At 40.1% G+C, this 22,008-nt stretch overlaps 1 protein-coding gene across 3 annotated transcripts in view; it reads left to right on the top strand.

The window, feature by feature from the left end:
• The window catches only part of FAM3C (family with sequence similarity 3 member C), a 77,683-nt gene that overhangs the window by 35,834 nt on the left and 19,841 nt on the right, over positions 1-22,008 (top strand). For 2 of the 3 annotated variants that reach the window (XM_030549099.1, XM_030549100.1), the window contains 5 exons: positions 6,996-7,054; positions 8,509-8,559; positions 9,249-9,333; positions 13,117-13,243; positions 14,460-16,340. In XM_030549099.1, coding sequence (XP_030404959.1) covers positions 6,996-7,054; positions 8,509-8,559; positions 9,249-9,333; positions 13,117-13,243; positions 14,460-14,549 — 412 coding nt within the window. In that variant the 3' untranslated portion in view covers positions 14,550-16,340. Of the gene's footprint in view, positions 1-6,995; positions 7,055-8,508; positions 8,560-9,248; positions 9,334-13,116; positions 13,244-14,459; positions 16,341-22,008 lie in introns of those variants that run through there. The other variant, XM_030549101.1, reaches the window with a different exon arrangement.

Genomic DNA, 22,008 nt, shown 5'->3' with positions numbered 1-22,008 from the left:
TGATCCTGTTATTCCGGAGGAACCTCTTCCACTGCTCCCAAAGCCAGAAGAGACTGGACCTGCACAGAGGGTGTGAAGGAGGTGTGAAGAGGAACTTCCCCAGTCTGACAGTGCTTAGGACCCAACTGTTAGTAGTAATCGAGTCCCAAACACTGAGAAAATGAGTGAGGCTGTCCCTGATTGGGGAGGACTGGTAGAAGTCATGATTGGACTACTGTTCCGGACCAGTGAGTCAAAATGGGCACGTGGTAGCTGGTTGGGGAGAGCGTGTGGACTGGCCTAATCCTGGACCTGGATGCTTCCGCATATGGGACCTGAGCCCCTTTCTGGGGTAGTCCTGCTTTCTCATGGGAGGGAAAGTCTGCCCAAAGGGGTGTTGCAGGCAGTACAGTTGCTGCTGCTGTTGTCCGCTATAATAGCACCTCTGATTTGCTGGTGCAGCCCCTGTACGAGGAATATAGGGTAGCCCTAGAATCCTTGAAGGAGAGCAGAGTTTCATCCATTTTGTCTTTTAAAAAAAAGAAAAGAAAAAAATGGCAGCCCATCATTGAGGGCAAGACCTCTATGTCCTGCTGCATGCTGGAGCAATTCCAGAACTCTGCAGCCAGGATGACCTTCTCATGGTTACCGTCAAGGCTGTTACATTGGCTGAAGTGTCTGCGCCATCTAGCGTGGACTATGGCGCCATCTTGGACGCAAAGTCGCCTCCCATGATAAACACCCAAAACATCCCTGGAGGTTTCAGACAGCTGGTCTGCAAATTTAGACATGGCTGACTAATTTACAAAATCATACTTGGACAGCAGTGCCTCCTAGTTGGCAATCTGCATTTGCAGGGAAGAGAAGATACAGATTTATCTACCCAGTGAATCCATCTTTTTCAAGTCCTTGTGCTTAGGGGTAGACTTAAACCTGCCTTGCTGAGCCCTTGTTGTTAACTGTGGTTAAAACCAGGGAATTAGTGGCTGGATGGGAGTAAAACCCTCAAGTCTCTGCACCACTAAAAAGTAGTGTTTCTCCAATTGCTTTGTAGTAAGTGGCACTGAAGCCAGCATGCTCCAAACAACCTTTGCATGCTCCTGAAGTATGTCTTTGATGGGGAGAGCCACCCTTCCTAGGCCAGATGGCTGCAGAATATCCAGTAACTTGTGGGTATTTTCCTACAAGAAATCTGCCTGAATGCCCAGGGAAGCACTCACATACTGCAAAAGATCTGGTTGGCCTTGAAGTCCTCAAGTACTGGAGGGAAGGAAGAACTGGACATTGCTGAATCATCCAGGGATGAGGAGGAGGCAGTTAACTCTGCAAGGGCTGGAGCTTGCTCCTGAAGTGGTGGACCTGTATTGAACAACTCCAATTAACCCTCGCCTGGCAGAGCCTCCAGTAGTTGAGCTTGCAATGCATCAATGGTCCCAGCCACCAACCTGCCTAATTATCTCACCTTGGAGTGAGCTGAGACTTCTGTGACTGAGGAATGTTCTGCTGATTCCATGGAGACCACTGGGCATAGGGCTAGAGCACTAGTGGCGAGGAGACATCAGGCCATGGGTCCCGCTCTTTACAGCAAGATGATTGCCGATCCTGGTACACATGTTGCTCCATAAACAGCCTCCAATTGGGTGATGGAGATCAGCAGGAGTGTCCTGACCTGGACACCGAGGCGTTTTAGGATTATGGGAATAAGGATAGAGCCAACCCTGAGGTTGCAGTGTGATTAATCTGTTGCCCAAAACTAAGGAGGGACCAGTACTGCTGGTGGAAATGGTACTGCCGGCACCAAGTGTACCTCCATTGTTTCCAGTGCCGAAGATGATGTCAATTCTCAAGTCAGCGGAGGTGGAGGGCAGAGAATGTTGCAACAACAGCATGCCAAAGAGCTTCTGGTGCTGAGGAGGTCCCTTGTGCCGAGCCCGGTGCTGGCATTGCTTCTACAGTCTACAGCACGGGGAATGTTGAGATGTAGTGCCCACAGACCTAAGAGTTCAACAGCCTATCCAGACAGCGGGGCTGTAAATGTTGTAGCCTGGCCTAAATTCTGGACCAAAAGAGAGCTCAGGACAGAAAGGCAGAGGAGGTCCATTGCTGCCTGATATGCTGCTAGTGTGAAAACAGCCAGTGCCATCACAACCTTTGCCAATACTGGATTCAACGGACGTCCCAGCGCCAGAGCTGGGATGGTATGGGGTCTCTCATCTCCCTACCTGGTAGCAGGGAGCGATTGGAAGGGCCTGCTTCATGCTGCATGCCAGCAGTAATGCTGTGCCAGTCTATACTTTCTGGAGGAGGAGGAGGAAGAAGACTCTCCATGAGGCCTGCAGTGGTCTTGATTGGTATTATGAAACGTTTTCCTTGGTGCATTAGACAGAGAATGACTTCAGAGAGGTGCCAGCTCCAAAGTGCGAAACATCAGCCCTCTGAACCTGAGGTGACCTCCAATCCCACACAGACCTCAGTGCCAATGCAGGCCACATGGCCGGTTTGAGAAGCTGCTGCTGTAAGTGAATATCCCATGCCATCTTATTGTTTTGTGAACTACACCTCTACCCCGATATAACATGAATTCGGCTATAACGTGGTAAAGCAGTGCTCTGGGGGGCGTGGCTGCGCACTCCGGCAGATCAAAGCAAGTTTGATATAACGCAGTTTCACCTAGAATGCGGTAAGATTTTTTCGCTTCTGAGGGCAGCATTATATCATGGTAGAGGTGTATTTGCAAATAAACACAGCTCCTTTTGACACAGGTTTCACCTAAGCAAAGCAACACCTAGTGTTTGAATGTTTGAATCCTGGTGAGAGTATCATCAGGGAAAAACTAACTACAATATATACAACTAGAGTAAGTCATTAAGAGAGAGAGAGAGATGAATTGTGAAGTTAAAAACCACACAAGAGCTCCGACTCTGGTCACAGGCAGTAAGAAGGAACTGAGGGGAGTCATGATGCAACCTCATCTAGCCAGGGGAGGGGCTGTGGCCATGCGATATAGCACCATCCTTCTGAGGTTACTGGTAGGCAAGATTCTCTGGCTCTGGTGTGCTGGGCACATGCATGTGGAATACATGGCTCCATCTACTTGAAGAATTACACTGGATTTCCCAAGTTCATTTTCCTTCGAGTACAGAGGGCTATAACTTCAGTCTTTGTGGTTTTATGGACAACTGATCACTCAAAAATTGCATTCTCTTAATAGGCACCTATTTGTGAAGAAATCTATAGCCAAATTAACAGGAAATTCTTCTGATTTTTTTTTGTGTTGAATAAAAACATGGTAAATTAAACATTCAGATAACTTTGTCTACACAGAGAATTTAGTATGACCAAAGAATGTACTTAGAACTTTACTGCCTTTTTCAAACACATTTGTACAGGTATTTTCATTTGCCATATGTTTCAATTGCATTAATGGAAAAATATGGAAGCCCGCCAGTCACCAAAATACCTCTGGTATCCCCTGAGATTTAACCAGAGCCTAACTTTGTAGCCTAGCAGAAAATTGCTTGCCTTATATTTTAAAATTGGAGTTTAAATCCTGTTGTGGGTTGTATTTTTACTCGAAATTCTTGGCAGACTGTATAACTCAGGGAACTGGTAGAGGAATATGGAACCTTTAATCTCTGATTACTGGTTCAGATACAGTCACAGTGACAAAGTTACTATCAACCGATTGCTGTTCTCTGCCCAATCTGAAATGAGCTGGTGTCTACCAGAACTGGCACTACGTAATGCCTTTATTTGCAGTCTCAGCAGAGGTGGATTGCATCATACATTGAAGGACTTTAATAGACGGTATTTTGACATCAATGTGGGGGAACAGTAGTGGGTCATTGTGTTGAAGCTCAAGTTGCTGCTGTTGTGTCTGCATGGATACTGCCCTTCAGAAGCAAATTCTCCAATGGGGTTTGCGAAATTGGACTGAAAATAACTGACCAGAGAAGTAAACTGGATTAAATTTAAAGCATATCAGAAAAACATGCTCCTTAAGAAGTGAGCACAAACTGAGGTCCCAATTCAGGAGAGCATTCTATTCAGGCTAGCATGTAAGCACATCCTAAAGTCTCACTGTGAAGTCAGTGGGATTTGAGCAGATGCCCAAATTTAGACACATGCTTAAGTGCTTTCTGGCATCAGAGCCTAAGATTAGCTATGGCACCTTATTTGTGCAGCCTTCTCAAACTCTATCTCATAGTCATCTAATTTGTTTTCACCTGCATTTGTGTTTCTTTTTAACTTGTTAGCTGTTTATTACAGGGACCTTATTTGTATGTTCTTTGAACTGCGCAACATATCTTTGGGTGCAGTGAAATAACTTTTTATCATAGATTGCTCCCATTGTATACGCTGCCATTGCAGTGTAACTGCACAATGAGTGCTGAAACTTTTTACACATGTCATTTATTTTTTTATTGTGCTTTTTTAACCTTTTTTGCATCTTTCATGTGACCAATGAAAACAGGACTAGTTGCTCTCACTTTCTCATATCCTAGTTAATTGGAATTGGAAACATTTCCATTGGTTGTATATTTATAAAAAAGCATAACATTTGGGCCAAATTCTATAGTATTACTGGAAGAATATAGAATCCTTATTGGTCAAAATTGTGTTTTAAATCTTTATCTGAACAGAGACTATGTCCTAGTTACTAGGACCTAGTATATAAGTGCCTGTCTTTTACTTCAAATGCATTGAGATGAAATCTTGTTAAAGTTGTATGTTTTATTAAAACTTCCATAAACATTTTGTATCCTTAGGGTCAATGCTTACCACTTCTTAAAACAAATAAACTTGCCAAAAATGTACTTAATTTTATTTCTTGATAATTTAAGAAAACATTAACAGTCCAGCCATATAAACATGGTTAGTCTATCAAAAATAGCCATAATAGAAGAAGTCAGCTGACCAAGTTAAACAGGGAACAATTAAAGATGACTCCATTCCCTAGCCTCAATTCAGAGCTTCCATAAAAGCATAATCATAGATTTCCAGGCCAGAAAGGACCATTACGATCATCTAGTCTGAATTCTTGTAAAGCACACGTCCTAGAACTTCCCCAGAACAATTCCCAGAGCATATCTTTTTGAAAAATATCCAATCTTGATTTAAAAATGGTCAGTGATGGAGAATCCGCCGAGATCCCTTGGTAAATTGTTATAATTATTAATTACTGTTAAAAATGTATGCCTTATTTCCAGTCTGAATTTGTCTAGCTTCAACTTCCAGCAATTTGATTGCGTTACACCTTTCTCCACTAAACTGAAGTGTCCATTATTAAATACTTGTTTCCCCATGTGGGTACTTAGAGACTGTAATCAAGTCACCCCTTCCCATTTCTTTGTTAAGCTAAATAGATTGAGCCCTTTAAGTCTATCATTATAATGCATGTTTTCTAATCCTTTAATCATTCTTATTACTCTTCTCTGAACCCTCTCCTATTTATCAACATCCTTCTTGACTTGTGGGCACCAGAACTGGACAAACTATTCCAGCAGCAGTCGCACCATTGCCAAATGCAAAAGTGAAATAGCACCTCCATTCCTGTTCAAATTCCCCTGTTTATGCATCTGAAGATCTCATTAGCTCTTTTGGCCACAGTGTCACACTTGGGAGTTTGTATTCAGCTGATTACCCAATTACCACCACCTCCAAATCCTTTTTCAGAGTCAGTGCTTCCCAGGGTAGAGTCCCCCCATCCTGTAAGTATGGCCTAGATTCTTTGTTCCCAGATGTATACATTTACATCTAGCCGTGTTAAGACACATTGTTTGCTTGCTTCCAATTTACCAACTGATCTAGATCACTCTGAATATCGTCATTTTTTTTACCACTCCGCTAATTTTTGGTCATCTGCAGACTTTATCAGCGATGATTTTTTCTTCCAGGTTATTGATAAAAATGTTAAATAGTGTAGAGCCAAGAACCAGTCCATACAGGACCCCATGGGAAACAGATTTCAAAATGTAACTGTAAATGGAGAATCATCACCATGTGGATCTATCAGCCACTTTTGAATCAATTTAATGTGTCTCATCTTAATTTTATATTCTAGTTTTTTAATCAAAGTGTTTTGTGGTACCAAGTGAAAAGTCTAAGTCTATTATATCCACACCAAGTTAGTTTGACAGGACCTGTTTTCCATAAACCTGTATTGATTTGCATTAATTACATTACTCTCCTTTACTTCATCATTAATGGAGTCCCATATCTGCCCGAAGTCATTATCTTGCCTGGGGTCAATGTCAGGGTGAAGGGCCTATAATTACCTGGGATATCCCATTTAACCCTTTTAAAAATTGGCACATTAGCTTTCTTCCAGCCTTCTGGAACTTTCCCAGTGTTCCACGACTAATTGAAAGTAAACGTTAATGTCCAGCAAGCTCCTCAACCAGCTCTTCTAAAGTTTTTCTATGCAAGTTATCTGGACCTGCTCATTTTAAAAATGTATGACTAATGTAGCGTCTGTTTAACGACCTACAGAGACGTGAGTGGAATGGAAAGTGTGTTATCACAATATAATGAGAGGTTTCAGAGTAGCAGCCATGTTAGTCAGTATCTGCAAAAAGAACAGGAGTACTTGTCACCTTAGAGACTAACAAATTTATTTGAGCATAAGCTTTCGTGGGCTACAGCCCACTTCTTCAGATATGAGACTACATCATCTGTTTTTTTTCCCCCTCCAAATACAGAATTCAAATATTTATTGAACACTTCTGCCTCTTGCGTTGATCATTCTATCATTTCCATCTACTCATGGACCAATATCATTGTCAGGATTCTTTTTGTTTCTGATATATTTTTAAAAACTCCTTGTTATCCTTAACTCTGATCATAAGTTTCTTCTTGTGTCCCTTGATTTCCCTTATCAGTTTTCTACAGTTCCTAACTTCTGATTTATATTCATTACCACCAACTTTTCAGTGTTGCCTTTTTAAAAATATGAAATGCTTGTATCAGAAGTTTGTCATAATTCTGATGTAAACATTTTTTTTATTTTGTTTCAGTTTAATGAGTGGTGTAAAGAATAATGTTGGCAGAGGAATAAATATAGCTTTGATAAATGGTAAGTCATATTTTAAATGTGCAAAGTATTTTCATTCAAAGACCATTTTTCAAATAGTCCTTAAGGCATTTAGGGAGGATGGGAGAAAGAGACCGCCAAGAGGCAAAGATAGAGAAAGAAGAAAAAGTGAGGGAGGGGAGTCATAGGAAGCAAATTCTCAGATTTATATTGAAAGTAGTGTTGCAAAAATCTCTTACTTGTAGTTTAGTTTAGAAATGCAGTGTGGAAAGCATCAAATTTTAGTTCAATTCTTGTCTAAAAATTTTACTGTAAAATGGGTTCACAGGCTCCATGTTAATTTTATCTCATTGTTTATCAGCTAATATATGTTCTGTTTACTTGTAAAATGGAAAAACTGCCATGCTTCCGAAGTCAAGTGGTGCTCTTTATTTGGTAATGTGACACCACCAGTAGTAAAGATTCCGTGAGCCAAATTCTTCTTGCACTTGTTTTCAGTGGAGCTTAGTTAAAAGTTCCATTGATAATGCCAGAATAGAATCAGTCATTCTTTCATAGATAAGTTTCATGCCTTGATTCCACAGACACAAATCTTTCCACCGAATGTTATTGCAAGATTATGTTCCAGAATTTAAGCTTTCATTAAAAAACCAGAAAAATTCTGTACATATGATTGTGAAGGGGATGAGCTTGAAAAATTTATATGTTGTGATAGGCACACACACGGTTTCAGTAGTAAAGATGACCATTTAAGTGTCAACTTTGTCAGCTATTTCATTGATGATGATTTTAGCAGTAATATCCAGCTAATGTGCTTATGCCTCAATCTTAAACTGTCTCCATCTGACCAGAGACCATAATCTGGCAGTTAGGTAGGGAGCAGCTGAAGTGCTCTGCTATCTTCTACAATGCAGTTATGATGTAGATTTTTGTATTTTCAATGCATATCAAAAACTGACCCTGGAACAGCATAAAATAAACTTAGATCAAAATGAATAACAGGTTGTAGTGTTCATTTTTGTATCTAATCCATTGAAATCCTCCGTGTGTTTAATTTAAATGAAGCTGCCGTGGAATTTCCAGTCAGCTGCAAAAAGTGCCCTGTTTTCCACACACACATTGCTACTAGGGATAAAAAGTAGTGAAAGCTAGTTTTTTTATTAAATTGATACAGGAAGCAGGTCTGAGTACAAATTGCCATTTTTTTACTGTTCTTAAAATTGAAAAAAAAAAACACTCATCTTTCTACTCCTGCATGAGTAGCTCAGTCAGTAAGACGGCAGTGCTCTTCTTTGTCTGTCCTGTGCATAGTAGTATGGTAACAGGCAGTTAAGGTGCTGTTTTCTGGAAGAGAACATACCAGCTGAGAATTAGTATGGTATTTTTTGCAGGCTCTCAAATCTATAAGGTCACCTGTGATTGGTTGTTATGAAATGTTGAAGATATTTTTAACAGAACTTTGGATAGAGAGACACAATGTAAGCTTTTTTTCCTAGGCAAAACAGGAGAAGCATTGGACACCAAGTTCTTCGACATGTGGGGAGGAGGTAAGTGTTCGTGAATTGTTTCTCGTATAAAAATAACTTTGAATGGCAAAAATAAATTGCTTCTGATTACATTTTAAATATTCGAATTGAGCAGTTATGTAGTCATTTCATATACACTACTATTGTTCTGAGGGGAGGACAGGTAAATAGAAGCACAAATATATTCTGTTATCTATACACATGCACATAAAAGCATTTGCCCTCTTGACTAATCATCCCCCTAATGGCAATTCTGACAGCAGATTCAAGAAGCCATCGTGTGCCAAAATGGCATGTAAACTGTATTAGTAAGAGTTATGGTAGTGCTAATAAATTGGTTTCCTAAATGACTAGCACACAGCTCTTGTGTTATATAATTTTGGCTTTTTTCCCCACTACACTAATTTGGTATTGAGTACTTTCCCAATTTGAGCTACCATAGCTTCAGTTTATTGCCACCATTTTTAATTTAAATGGAAACAAACCTCAGTTTCACCTATTCTGTGTAATAAAATACCTGCAGCTATAAAATTAAGGTACAGTTTCTCTGATGCTCTAGTCATCTTTTCCCAACTTAATTTCCATGTGTAAACTGTGTATAAGAGGATATCTCAATGTTGAATTAGCACAGCAGAAGGAATAGTGTCTTGTCTAGATTTGGTATGGTAATTGTATTATGTGGTAATTCTGTGTATTCTGTCTCTGTTCAGATGTGGCACCATTTATTGACTTCCTAAAGTCCATTCAAGATGGAACTGTAGTGTTAATGGGAACCTATGATGATGGTGCAACCAAGTATGTATTGACCAAATATAGTAAATGTTGCATATCCTGCATTTTTAAATACTTAACATGTATGTATGTATGTATGTATGTATGTATGTATGTATGTATGTATGTATACTGAAAAAAACCTTAACTGTTCCTAAAACATGTTTGAAGAAGTTTTGCTTCTGCAAAAATATCATTGATGCTATCCTTTGTGGGAAAGTTTCTTAATTTTTATGATCTTGTAACCTGAAGAGTGAATACTCCAGGCTGTGCAGAAATAAAGCATACAGTAAAACCTCAGAGTTAGACATCTTGGAAATGGAGGTTGTTCATAACTCTGAAATGTTCATAACTCTGAACAAAACTTTACGGTGGTTCTTTCAAAAGTTTACAACGGAACATTGACTTCATAGAGCTTTGAACCGTGACTGTGCAGAAGAAAAATGCGGCTTTCCCTTTATTTTTTTAGTAGTTTACATTTAACACAGTACTGTGCTGTAGAGTGTGTGTGTGTCTCTCTCTCTCTACTGCTGCCTGATTGCATATCTCTTGTTCCAAATGAGGTATGTGGTTGACTGGTTCGTTCATAACTCTAGTGTTAGTAACTCTGAGGTTCTACTGTATTTAGTATGCGACGTGTAGCAGTTATGATTATAAACCCTTTTAGGTTAAAAGGAGCAATGAATTGGGTATCAAAGGGCTTTTTGCAGTGAAAGTGTCCCATGCACAACTTTGACAATGGTTTGAGCATTGGCCTGGTAAACCCAGGGTTGTGAATTTAATCCTTTAGGGGCCCATTTACAGATCTAGGGGAAAAACTGTCAGGGGATTGGTCGTGCTTTGAGCAGGGGGTTGGACTAGATGACCTCCTCAGGTCTCTTCCAACCCTGAGATTCTAAATAACTACATATGTAATGTATCAGGAGGTAGCTGTGTTAGTCTGTATCCACAAAAACAACAAAGAGTCCGGTGGCACCTTATAGACTAACAGATTTATTTGGGCATAAGCTTTCATGGGTAAAAAAACCTCGCTTCTTCAAACGCAGATATGTACTGTCTGTCTGTTTATCATTACCATATCAATAGATTGTGCAAGTTCATTTTTTTTGTTCTAAAGTTAATGAGTTATTTAATTTCATATTAGGCCCATGGTCTGAGCATACATTGCAGGTGCAGTTGGTTCAGTTTTGCATACATGAATATACATCTATCCCAGGTTTCATCTAATCATTCTCAAGCTCAGGCCCTAAATGTTGTTTAAACCAACACAAGCAAATAAGTCAAGAGTTAAGGTTGTCGTCATGACTATTAGTTGATTCCCTTTTGCTTAAGTATTGTAATTGCCAGTGTATGTGACTGAGGTGGTGGCATTTGCACTATATCAGTAAGCTATAATAGGTTATGCTTTAGTAAACTATTGGTCTACACAGGGAGATGATGATCTGAAGCAAACAGTCAAACCACCAGAGTGTTCACCAACAGCAAACTTTTATGTGTCTTACTGCTATTAGGTTATAGGTTATCTAGTATTTCAATTTTTAAAGCTAAATAGCCATTACAAATAATTTTGGGGAGTTTTATGCAACCTATACTTCAACTATGAAAAATAATTCCTTGTGGAAGAGTATGAGAACAAACAAAGTTGTGAGCAACTTTTTCCTAATTAGGAAATAAATTAAGTATTCAAAACATTTTTTGTAAATATTTTTCAAGTTCAGTTAACCCATCCCCCTCCAGCCCAGCTGTTCTTTCAGTAGCAGATCATGGCACAATAGCCACTTTCTATGGTAAAACCTAGATTTATAATATTGAACTGTTCCCAAATTAGGTTGTACAATAGAGTGGATTAAAAGCGGCTGCCTAATCCAAACTACTAGTGCTAGGGAAAGAAGGCAGTTAAAAATGATCACTTTTCTCCTCCTAACCTCTGTGATAAACTCAGGACAGACAGCTGCAAGGGAGGGGTAGGAATCAGTACCAGAGGGTTAAAAGGCCCTCCTCCTTATCAACTGAGAGGCAACCACAGGTCAATCAGGTTCAGCTGTGAAAGGGTTACTAAGGTAGCAAATTAGAATCAGCTGAGGGGGGAGCTACCTGAGGTTAATTGGGATCAGCTGATTCCAACTTGGGGCTGCCTGAGACCTTTTTAAACCCTTCCCTGTAGAAGGAAGGGGAGCAGAACAGAGAGAGAAGGAGCCCTGCTGCCAGGAGTAGCAAAACCAGCGAGATCCACCAGGAGGAGAGGCAGTACTTTCTCCCACAAGGGGGTAAGAATTCGCTAACCAGGACTGGTGGAGATACGGGGAGCAGACTTCCCCTGTGTCCCAAGGAGGACTGCGTTACCTGAGCCTGTCTCACTAGGGCTAAAAGCAGCAGAGACTGGGGAGACTGAGAAGGTGCCTTGCCACACCTACTCCTGCTTCTCCCCCACTCCTGAAGATGTCTCTTTCACCATCCTCTTCCCTTTTGACTAGCTGCCTGTTACATGTTTTTCACTTCATGATATTTAATAAGATGGATGCAGAGATTTCTTTTGTTTCAGTAATCCTATCCCAGCTGTGTACTTGCGACAGCTGGTATCCAAATGTGACAACAGCAAAAAAAAAAAAAAAAAAAAAAAGCAGCTCCACAGGTCAATAGGAATGTGGGTTTGGGCGGTCCATGTCAATACGCAGTCTCTAATGTTCACTAGTAACTTCATATGAATAACAAAAACCTCATCAATATTGCATCCTGGTAATAGTAAATGCAAACAATTTCAACAAAATCTGTGCCTTATCTGTAGAGCTGCATTAGTGGGATGTACAGAATATTTAGATGGTTACAATCACAGGACAGTAGCCCTAAAATTAACTCAATTTGGTGTGCCCAAAGTTCTGGCTTAACGTGATGTATTTTGAATTCGTATCATATGATTGTACCACATTAGTTAGTAGTAATCAAAAGTTTTGTGGAGTGCTCAGAAATTGAAAATGAGCCAAATTACTGGCCAAAACATAGTAGCTGGCAGGAGAGAAAAGGGTTGCCTCATAAAAAAAAAAAAAAAAATTGGAATAAAATGTATCTTGTTACATCATCATTTTATCTTCCCTGCTATAACGGGTTTGTTTAGATCTAGAGCCATAATTGTGGCAAAGGGCAGCATCATTAATTTTAAATTGGGACCTGAGCAGTCATATGTTTCATCTTTCACTTAGTTGTGATCAGACTAAATGGCCTGCTTATGATATCAAAACATTCAAAAATATAAAATCAAAACCTAGAGAAAAGCATACAAAAGATAAATAATTCAGCTGGTTGATTGTAATCTACAATCCATCAGGCCTACCTTGGAAAGGCTGATTGATATCTTATGGCCTGAGTGAGTGATACTGTTCCAAAAATTGTTCTCTATAGATATGGGTGGTGGTCAGATTCTGACCCAGATTTAGGCCCTAATCCTATGCAAGCTTTCACATGTGCTTAATTTTGAGCATGAGCAGTCCCACTGAACTCAGTGGAAGTACTAACATTCTTTACGTTAAGCATGTGCATAGATCCTTGCAGGACTGGAGGCCTTGTTTTTTGCAGGTTTGGATCCGCCTGCTGGACATGTGAGATTTTGGCATCAAATGGTAGAAATCTCATTCGATCAATGGGCCTCATAAAGAGAGGCATTCCCAATTCTAATTGTAACACTAGCCCAAAAACCAACTAACTGGAAATTGTATTGTGTGAATTAGAAGCTGAATTGTGAACTGAGCAATAAAGGATCTAGCTACATGGATTCTATTCTTCACATTTAACACACTTTGCATTTTGTTCAAGGCTTAATGAGGAGGCACGGAAACTGATTGCTGAACTGGGAAGCACATCTATTACGAACCTTGGTTTTAGAGACAACTGGGTCTTTTGTGGTGGAAAAGGAATTAAGACTAAAAGTCCATTTGAACAGGTTTGTTGCTAATATTACTTTTCAGAGTGTGATAAGTCAATTTGTACTAACCGAGGCTCAGCCTATTATATGAACATCAATCACTGTCTCAAACCTATCACAGTAAATAGTTAGTATTTAAGTTCCACAAATAATTCTTTGAATATTTAACTTATTTTAAATATACAAAAGGATTCTGTGATATGCATCTTAGAAAAATGATACATAGATCTACATTAAAACTGATTAACTAAAACTCTGTAACATGAGTTTTTCTTACTTTAAAAAAAAAAAAAAACCAGGTAGCTATAATATGGTCATATAGGTCAGTTCAAAAATGGGTGTTTGAAATTCAAAATTTAGGCACCTAACTAAGTAGCCTAATTTTCAAAAATTCCAATCACCCAACAGATCATAATTATTTCAAGTTGCTTTTGAAAATAGAACACTTATTTCAGTGCCTACATTAAGGCAGGGGTTCTTACAACAAATTTTTTGGTAGCCTCAGAGTGTGGCCACCAACTCTTGCTGGTGGCTGCGCTGACAATTTTTCCTAAAATACTAAATTAACTTAAGGAAAAACAAAATAAATATGCACGTATACGTGTCCAAATCATAATTTATTTATGGGGTTTTTTCGGACTCCAGTAATAAAAATAATTTACATTTGTCTCTGTTCTTTACTGGACCTAAACAGACTAGAAACACCAGCTGCCTATACTTCCAGAGTTTGTCTCTCCAGAGGGGGGCAAGGCCCAACTGCTGCTGGAGGCCCTGGAGAGGGGCCACTGCTTAGTGCCCACCTTCCCCTCTCCCTCCCTTTCCCCACAATCACAGCCCGGGAGGCTGTGGCCACAAGAAAAGACCATGGTGGTCGTATTTGAGAAACTCCGATTTAAGGAGCCTACTTAGCATCCAGTTTTCCAAATTCGTGGCTAATAGCAGATATTCAATTGTGGTCATTGATTTTGTATTGTTCATGATTTGGATTAAGATTTAGGTTATATATCTATATCTATATCTATATATATATATATATCTATATAAGGCAAAATAATTTATTTTGTCTCTAGTTCTGTCTCAGACCCACAGAGTAGGCTTTGCTAAAGGATATATATGCATTTCTGGAGGGCATTTTTTTTTTTTTTAATTAATCAGTGGTAGCCTTGCAGTATTTATAATGGTAACAGGACAAATGGTTTTATGTTAACAATGGATTCATGTTCTCTCTTTATAGCACATAAAGAACAACAAGGATACAAACAAATATGAAGGCTGGCCAGAAGTTGTTGAGATGGAAGGCTGTATCCCTCAGAAGCAAGATTAAAACAAAGATTCAAAACAAAGAATGTGAGAGAAAATGCACTTTCTGCTATTATAAGGGAGAGGGCTATGAAGAAGATACTGTGTAATGTAAATATTTTTAAAGCATGCATCCATCTTGTCAGTGTGCGCATGAGCACTGGTGGTTTGAATATCAGAATTATTTATTGCTAACGCATCTAGAAATTGTTTTGTAAATAGACCCAAAATAAACAAGACAGTGAACCATTTCTAAACAGCGTTCCTCAAAGTGCACCATTTAGTTTGCCTATGGTAAATAATGATGTTAGATCTACTGACTAAGAAATTAAGTACCCAGTAAAGGAATGAACTCATACTGAAGGATATTATATTGTCCTCTAACAATATAAATGTTGCTGTGAGTCCGTAACCTTTGTGGAATATGTAGATTTTAGTGAGAAATTTAACAGCTTTAATTTTTTTAGCCTCTGCCTTTTGATGGCAGCATCACTTTTTATTAAAGATCTGTGTGGTTATTGTAGTACAAATGCTTTAGAATTTTGTTTTGCAGCCCCCCAAAAACCTAATAATCAACAAAATCAGCGTACTTTATACAAAAGTGTAGATCAGCCAGGAGAAGCACAATTACATTTTTATTTTTAAAAAGTAAATTATATAAATACTTGTACATGATATTTAAAAAAAGAAGCTTGAAAAGATTTGTATTTAACATGGAAATAGTGTTTACTTTGTAGAAGATACTTGGCTTAGTAACAGTTCTATGATTCAATTGTTTTGTTTTTATTACAATTTTTGTACCAGCTGCCTGACCTGCAGGTCTGCCTATGGCTGTTAAGCAATAGTAACTAGCTGAATGATAGAGCTGTATGACGGAACGCCATTCTGTTTTAATTCTAGTCCTAGGAGCAAGATTTCCCAGTGAGGAAAGTATGTTAGAAAATGGGCTGTATCCTCATAGGAATTTAGTATATGTAATTATTCACAGTTTCACTACTACCTGTACTAGTTCTAATGTGAATCAAGATACTTAATCAGTACTTAGGATGGGATGTTACAAAGAGCACCACATTTTAAGATATGTATCAATTGGTATTGAAAAATTAGCTAACACTGTTATCCATTGCTGAAAAGGATGAAGATTTTAAAAAACTGGACCAAGTTAAAGTGGCCTTATACCATAACTCATGTAAGAGTAAATAGAAAACTGAACATTCTCTGTAGAAATTATTTTTTTAAATCACTTATCTTTTTTAGTAGGGCAGGCTTAGAACTTTTTTCTGAATACAAAGTGAGTACGGTGAAACTGACTATCCAGGCATTTACTGTACAGGAACTAGCTCAGAAGTCTATTTAATCTCTTGGAGTTCTATTTACACTGTATGTTCTAGTATAAATGGTTAACATCTTTGAGCAGTACCATTAAAAAAAAGTCAGGAACTGCAGTATGAATCACAAATAGTGCTATTCAGAATGCTATATAATCAGTATCTTCTGAGACCAGCTTAAAACATAATACACTAAAATCTTTAAAGCAATATAGGGAATGATAACTTTGTTCAGAATAATATCCACCTTTAATACAGGAATGAGTAAGACTGGAATTTGCATTTTTTCTATGTTTAACTAGTCTGCTATGTAATGTTTTTCCCTCAACTTTAATGTAGAACAGCAATAAATGCACCTTATACAGTGAAACCATTTATTTGTAAAATATCATGCAAATTTTTAGTTCTTATTTGAGAGAGATTACATCATACGTGTCAATACCATGTATATTTTTTCATCAAATAAAGTAAAAATCCCCTCAATTCTATAAACTGAAACTAACTTTATTTCACAATGTGAGATTAATCAAGAAAATGAATGTATAAGCTTTAGTGTTTAGGTAATGGCAAAATACATTTGAAAGAATCTTGAAGATACAATACTTAGGGGTTTATATAGCTTTATTAAAAAAAAATCCAGTTTGTATATGAATAATCTCTCTAGGCTATTGTCTTACTAGCCTGTGTAATACTATTCTGATATGAGTGCCAACAAAATGACATTTATACAGGGTGTGTCTACACTACAAACTTAAATCAACCTATGTTAGGTCAACGTACAGCCACCACAGTAGTTACTGTGTTGGCTGATGTTCACACTACCTTCCTTTTGTTGGTGGTGCACATCCTTACCAGGAGCGCTTGCCCCCGACTGATGGTGGGTAACATGGGAAGCTGAGAGCCAGGGCTCATAGCTCCCTGCCGGGAGCCCAGCTGCCCCCTCAGGCTTCTCGCCTCCTCGATGGGAGCAGATGGGCGAGGGAGCAGCTACCCAGGCTTCTCATCTCCAGCCCAGTGGGGAATCTGGAGGCAGCAGGGCTCTCAGCAATGAACACAAGCAGCAACCTGATTGGGAGTGGGAAGCCAATCTGTGGGGCAACCAGGCTCTACCTAGAGCCCACCACGAGCCTCCAGGCTTTCTTGTCAATTTCACGGCTCCAGCATGAAGCATGAAATTGACAAGAATGACGGCCAACTTAACGCAATGTCTACATGGACATTGCATTGCCCTAACTACACTGACATAAGCCCTATGCATCTCATGGAGGTGCAGTTATGATGTTGGTGTAGTAGGGCACTTACATCGGCAGGACAAGGCTGTATTGTGTACCCTGACATAATTAGGTTGACATAAGCTGCCTTATATCGACCTAATTCTGTAACAGACCAATTCTTAGTTTTCATACTAAGTTGTCAAATATTACGATTGGATATATGTGCTGAATGTCAAAAGGTGTACAAGAAACAGGTTTGTGTTCTAATCTGTGGTTTGAGCCAAGTAATGCAATCTGCATACATTTTTTTTAATACTATTATCATTCAGTCCTGAGGTAATAAGTGTTTCACAAGCTTCTGACAGTTCACACAGATGAAGGTAGGGAGTTGCTTGACTTTGATGGAATGATGAACCCATCATGTGACTCCTAAAGAGTAGGTATTAAACAATTTGATGGTATTAAATGTACAACTGCAAATTATCCCAATGCGAAAGAAAGATGGTAAGAATAGGAAGAGGCCAGTATGGCTCCATCAGGAGCTTTTTAATTACCTGAAAACCAAAAAGGAATCCTACAAAAAGTAGAAATATGGATGAATTGCTGAGGAGTATAAAAGAATAGCATAAGCATTTAGGGACAGAATCAGAAATGGTAAGTCACAAAATGAATGTGACGCCTAGCAAGGGACATAAAAGGTAATAAGATGGCTTTTAAATTCATTAGGAGCAAGATGAAGGAAATTACTTACTTAGCGGGGGAGGAAAACTAATAATTGATGACATCAAGAAGGCAGATATGTTTAATGCCTCTTTTGCTTCAGTCTTTACTAAAAAGGTTAATGGTGACCAGATCCTCAACATAATATGAACAAGAAAGGTGAAGGAGTTCAAGCCAAAACAGGGAAAGAACAGATGAAATAGTATTTAGATGTATGCAGGTAGTCAGAGCCTGGTAGAAGTTCATCCTAGATAATTTTGGAATCATTATCAACTATATTTGAGAACTCATGGAGGACAGGTGAGGTTCCAGAGAACTGGCAAATGGCAAACATAGCATAGGTGAACAAAGAGGACCCTAGGGAATTATAGACCAGTCAGCCTAATTTTGATACCTGGAAAGATACTGGAAGAAATTATTAAACATTCTATTTGTAAGCACCTAGAGGATAATAAGCTTATAAAGAATTGCCAGCATGGATTTGTCAAGAACAAATCAGGCCAAGCCAACCTAATCAGTCCCACATGCCATTCTAATAATCAAATTAGAGAAATGTGGCCTATATGAAATTAATGTAATGTGGGTGCACATCTAGTTGAATGACCATACTCAGAGTAGTTATCTGTGGTTCGCAGTAAACTTTGAGGAGGTATATTTGTTATGAGAGGGGACTCAAAGAGCTTGGCTGGTTTAGCCTAACCAAAAGAAGGCCGAGGGGAGAGATGATTGCTCTCTCTAAATACATTAGAGAATAAATACCAGAGAGGGAGAGGAATTATTTAAGTTAAGTACAAACATGGACACAAGAACAAATGGATATAAACTGTCTATCCTAAACAAGTTTAGGCATAAGAACGGTCATACTGAGTCAGACCAAAGGTCCCTCTAGCCCAGTATCCTATCTTCTGACAGTGGTCAATGCCAGGTGCCCCAGAGGGAATGAACAGAACAGGCATGAAATTAGATGAAGGTTTCCACCCATCAGAGGAGTGAAGGTTTGCAACGGCATTCCAAGGGCAGCCGTGGAGGGCCAAAAACCTAAATGGCTTTAAGACTGAGCTTGATAAGTTTATGGAGAGGTTGGTATGATGAGATGGGCTACATGCCATTGTAGGAAATCTGCAACTGCTAGTAGCAAATAACTCCAGTGGCTGCTGATGGGACACTAGATGGGGAGGGCTCTGAGTTACAACAGAGAATTCTTTCCCAGGTATCTGGCTGGTGAGTTGCCCACATGCTCAGAATCTAACTGATGTCCATATTTGGGGTCAGGAAGAAATTTCTCCCCGATCAGATTGGCAGAGACCCTGAGGGTTTTTCCCTTTTCTCTGCAGCATGGGGTATGGGTCACTTGCAGATTTAAACTAGTGTAAACGATGGATTCTCTGTAACTTGAAGTCTTTAAATAATGACTTAAGGAATTCAGTAACTCCAGCAGAAGTTAGGGGTTTTATTATAGGAGTGAGTAGGTAAGGTTCTGTGCCCTGCAGTGTGCAGGAGGTCAGACTAGATCAGTGGTCTCCAAACATTTTACCTTGCGACTGTGCCCCCATTTCCCCCCCACCTCTGCTGGCCAGGAGCGGGGCTGCAGCTCCAGGAGGGGGGCATGCAGATGGGTAAGTGGGCCGAGGCTTGGGCCACAGCTGGGGTGGGCTCAGAGCCCCAGGCATGGGTCTGGCAGCCAGGGGCCCCAGGCATGGGGCTGGCCAGCAGCTGGGGCCAGGAGCAGAGCTCGGTGACATTTCCTCCCTGCCTCTGTTCTGGGCCCCAGCTGGGCCCCCCAAATGTTCCTTGGCACCCCCCTAGGGGGGGAATGCCCCACAGATTGGGGACCTCTGGACTGGATGATCATGATGGTCCCTTCTGACCTTAAAGTCTATGAATCTATATAGTGGGGTCCTGCAGGGGTCAGTCTTGTGTCCAATACTAGTAAATATTTTCATTAATGACTTGGAGAAAATGCTTATACAATCTGAGTGGAGAGGTTGCTAGCAGAATTAGACTTCATAACAACTTTGACAAATTAGAGAATTGGTCTGAAATAAACAAGGAAATTCTATAAAGACAAGCACAAAGTACTTCATTAGGAAGGAAAAATCAAATGCACAACTACAAAATGGAGAATAAGTGGCTCGGTGATAGTACTCCTGAAAAGGATCTGGAGGTTATAGTGGATCACAAATTGAATGAGTGTCAACAATGTGATGCAGTAGCAAAGAAGCCTAATATAATTCTGGGATGTACTAAGAGTGTTATATGAGAGGCAATTGTCCAGCTCTGCTTGGCACTGGAGAGGCTTCAGCTGGAGATACTGTGTCCAATTCTGGGAGCCACACTTTGGAAAGATGTGGACAAATTGGTGAGAGTCCAGAGGAGAGCAACAAAAGTGATAAGTCTTCAAATATGCTAAGAGCTGTTATGAAGAGGACAGTGATCAATTTTTCTCCATGTCCACTGAAGGTAGGAGAAGTAGTAATGGGCTTAATCTGCAGCAAGAGAAATTAGAAAAATTTTCCTAATATGTAACTAACTATACGGTAGTTAAGCACTGGAATAGGCTTTCAAGGGAGTTTGTGGAATCCCTATCATTTGATTAAAAGCAAGTTAGACAAACACTTGTCATGGATCATCTGTTTACTTGGTCCTGCCTCAACACAGGGAACTGGACTTGCCCTACGTTTCTATAATTCTGTGTAGCAATTTTTCAGTTTTGGCTCAGCATGTGAAACTACCCTGCCCTGCTTGAATTCTGTGCATCAGGTCATTGGAATATCTGCAGCAGATTGTTTTAGTAACTCCTCATTGAGCAAGGCCCTGTCGCAGAATTGCATCAGGGACTCCAATGTGAGTAGGTGTCTCAACCACTAGCATACCAAAGTGTCATTGTGTACATCAGTGTTCCCTAGGGAGTGGGGTGCGTTTCCCTGTTGGTGAGTGAGGGGACTAGCTGAGGGCTGTGTAAATATTCTCCTCCATGGCTCATGATTTCAGCTTTGATTAAAAATTAAACTGCTATGGTTGCAAAACAAACCAAAACCAAAACAAAAGATAGAGCAAATGTAACCCATATGGAGACATCTGCATGAGTTTGCAAGGAGTCTGAAACTATAGCTCTGAGGTATGAGCAGGCTCATTTCAGTCGTAGCTAACTCAGATGATATTTTGTCAGTATTAACTATTTTACTGTTAATCCAGGCATGAAAGGAAGGATGTCTCCTCTTATGAAGATCTACACTAGCATTTCCCAATATGAGGCATGAAGGACTAACTGGGGGGTGGAGAAGAGGACAGACAGGAAAATGTTAAAGGCCTACACAAGTTAACATCTACAACATGTTGAAGGGGAATGTGACTGGTTTCAATTTCCCAAAGGGATGCTCACCCTTGATCTGATCCAACCAAAGAGTCCTGCATCACAAATGGAAGTGCTACTGCCACTCCTAGTTTCTTACCCTGCTACTGATACTTTGTGTGGTTACTGAGCTTTTCACATACTGTACAGACAAGCATGGTCACCGAGAGGATTCAGGGGGCCTGGGGAAAAGCAGGGGAGCTGCGGCACTTGTACTCACCTGGTGGTGGTCCAGGTTTTCGGCAGCATTTCGGTGGCAGGGGGCCATTCGGTCGCTCCGCGTCTTCAGCAGCACTGAAGGGCCCCCTGCTGCCAAAATGCTGCCGAAGACCCAGACCGCCGCCAGGCTAGGGCTCACAAGGCCCCTGCAGAGCCCAGGGCAAATTGCCCCACTTGCCCCCCACCGGTTGGCCCTGAAGACAAGAGAGCATGATATGGTCAGAGGGGTGGTTGTGAGAGCCATCTGCCTGTTTCCAGTTCTTTTTCCCACCTGTCTGTGTTGCACAGAACAAGTGATCTTGACTATCTGTCTCCTGATAGCGAATTTTGAAAAGCTTCCACTGACTGTGGTTGTCCAGCTTAATACCCCCTTACAAGTCTTAAGTAAGCAGCAAGTAGAGAACCCTTGAAAATGCAGCCTTGGGTTTCTTAGCATGTGCATAACGGCTACAAGTGCAGTTGTGATTTCTCAGAAGTATTGTGTGTGTTAGGAACAAGTGTTTAAAAGAACGAATTAAATAAATGTAAAAAATGAAGCCAGGACTTTTTGGGAAAAGGGAAGAAAAACCAAAATAATGTCACTACTTAGGAATGTGAGGACTGGCATCAGTGGCTTGAGTCGGGCATAGTGCAGGTTGTGATGGTTGTCTG

Source organism: Gopherus evgoodei, chromosome 1 (assembly GCF_007399415.2).
Source record: "Gopherus evgoodei ecotype Sinaloan lineage chromosome 1, rGopEvg1_v1.p, whole genome shotgun sequence".
NCBI classification, from domain to species: domain Eukaryota; kingdom Metazoa; phylum Chordata; order Testudines; family Testudinidae; genus Gopherus; species Gopherus evgoodei.
Note: the sequence above shows the minus strand (reverse complement) of the source record. Positions and strands in the feature narration are given on the sequence as shown.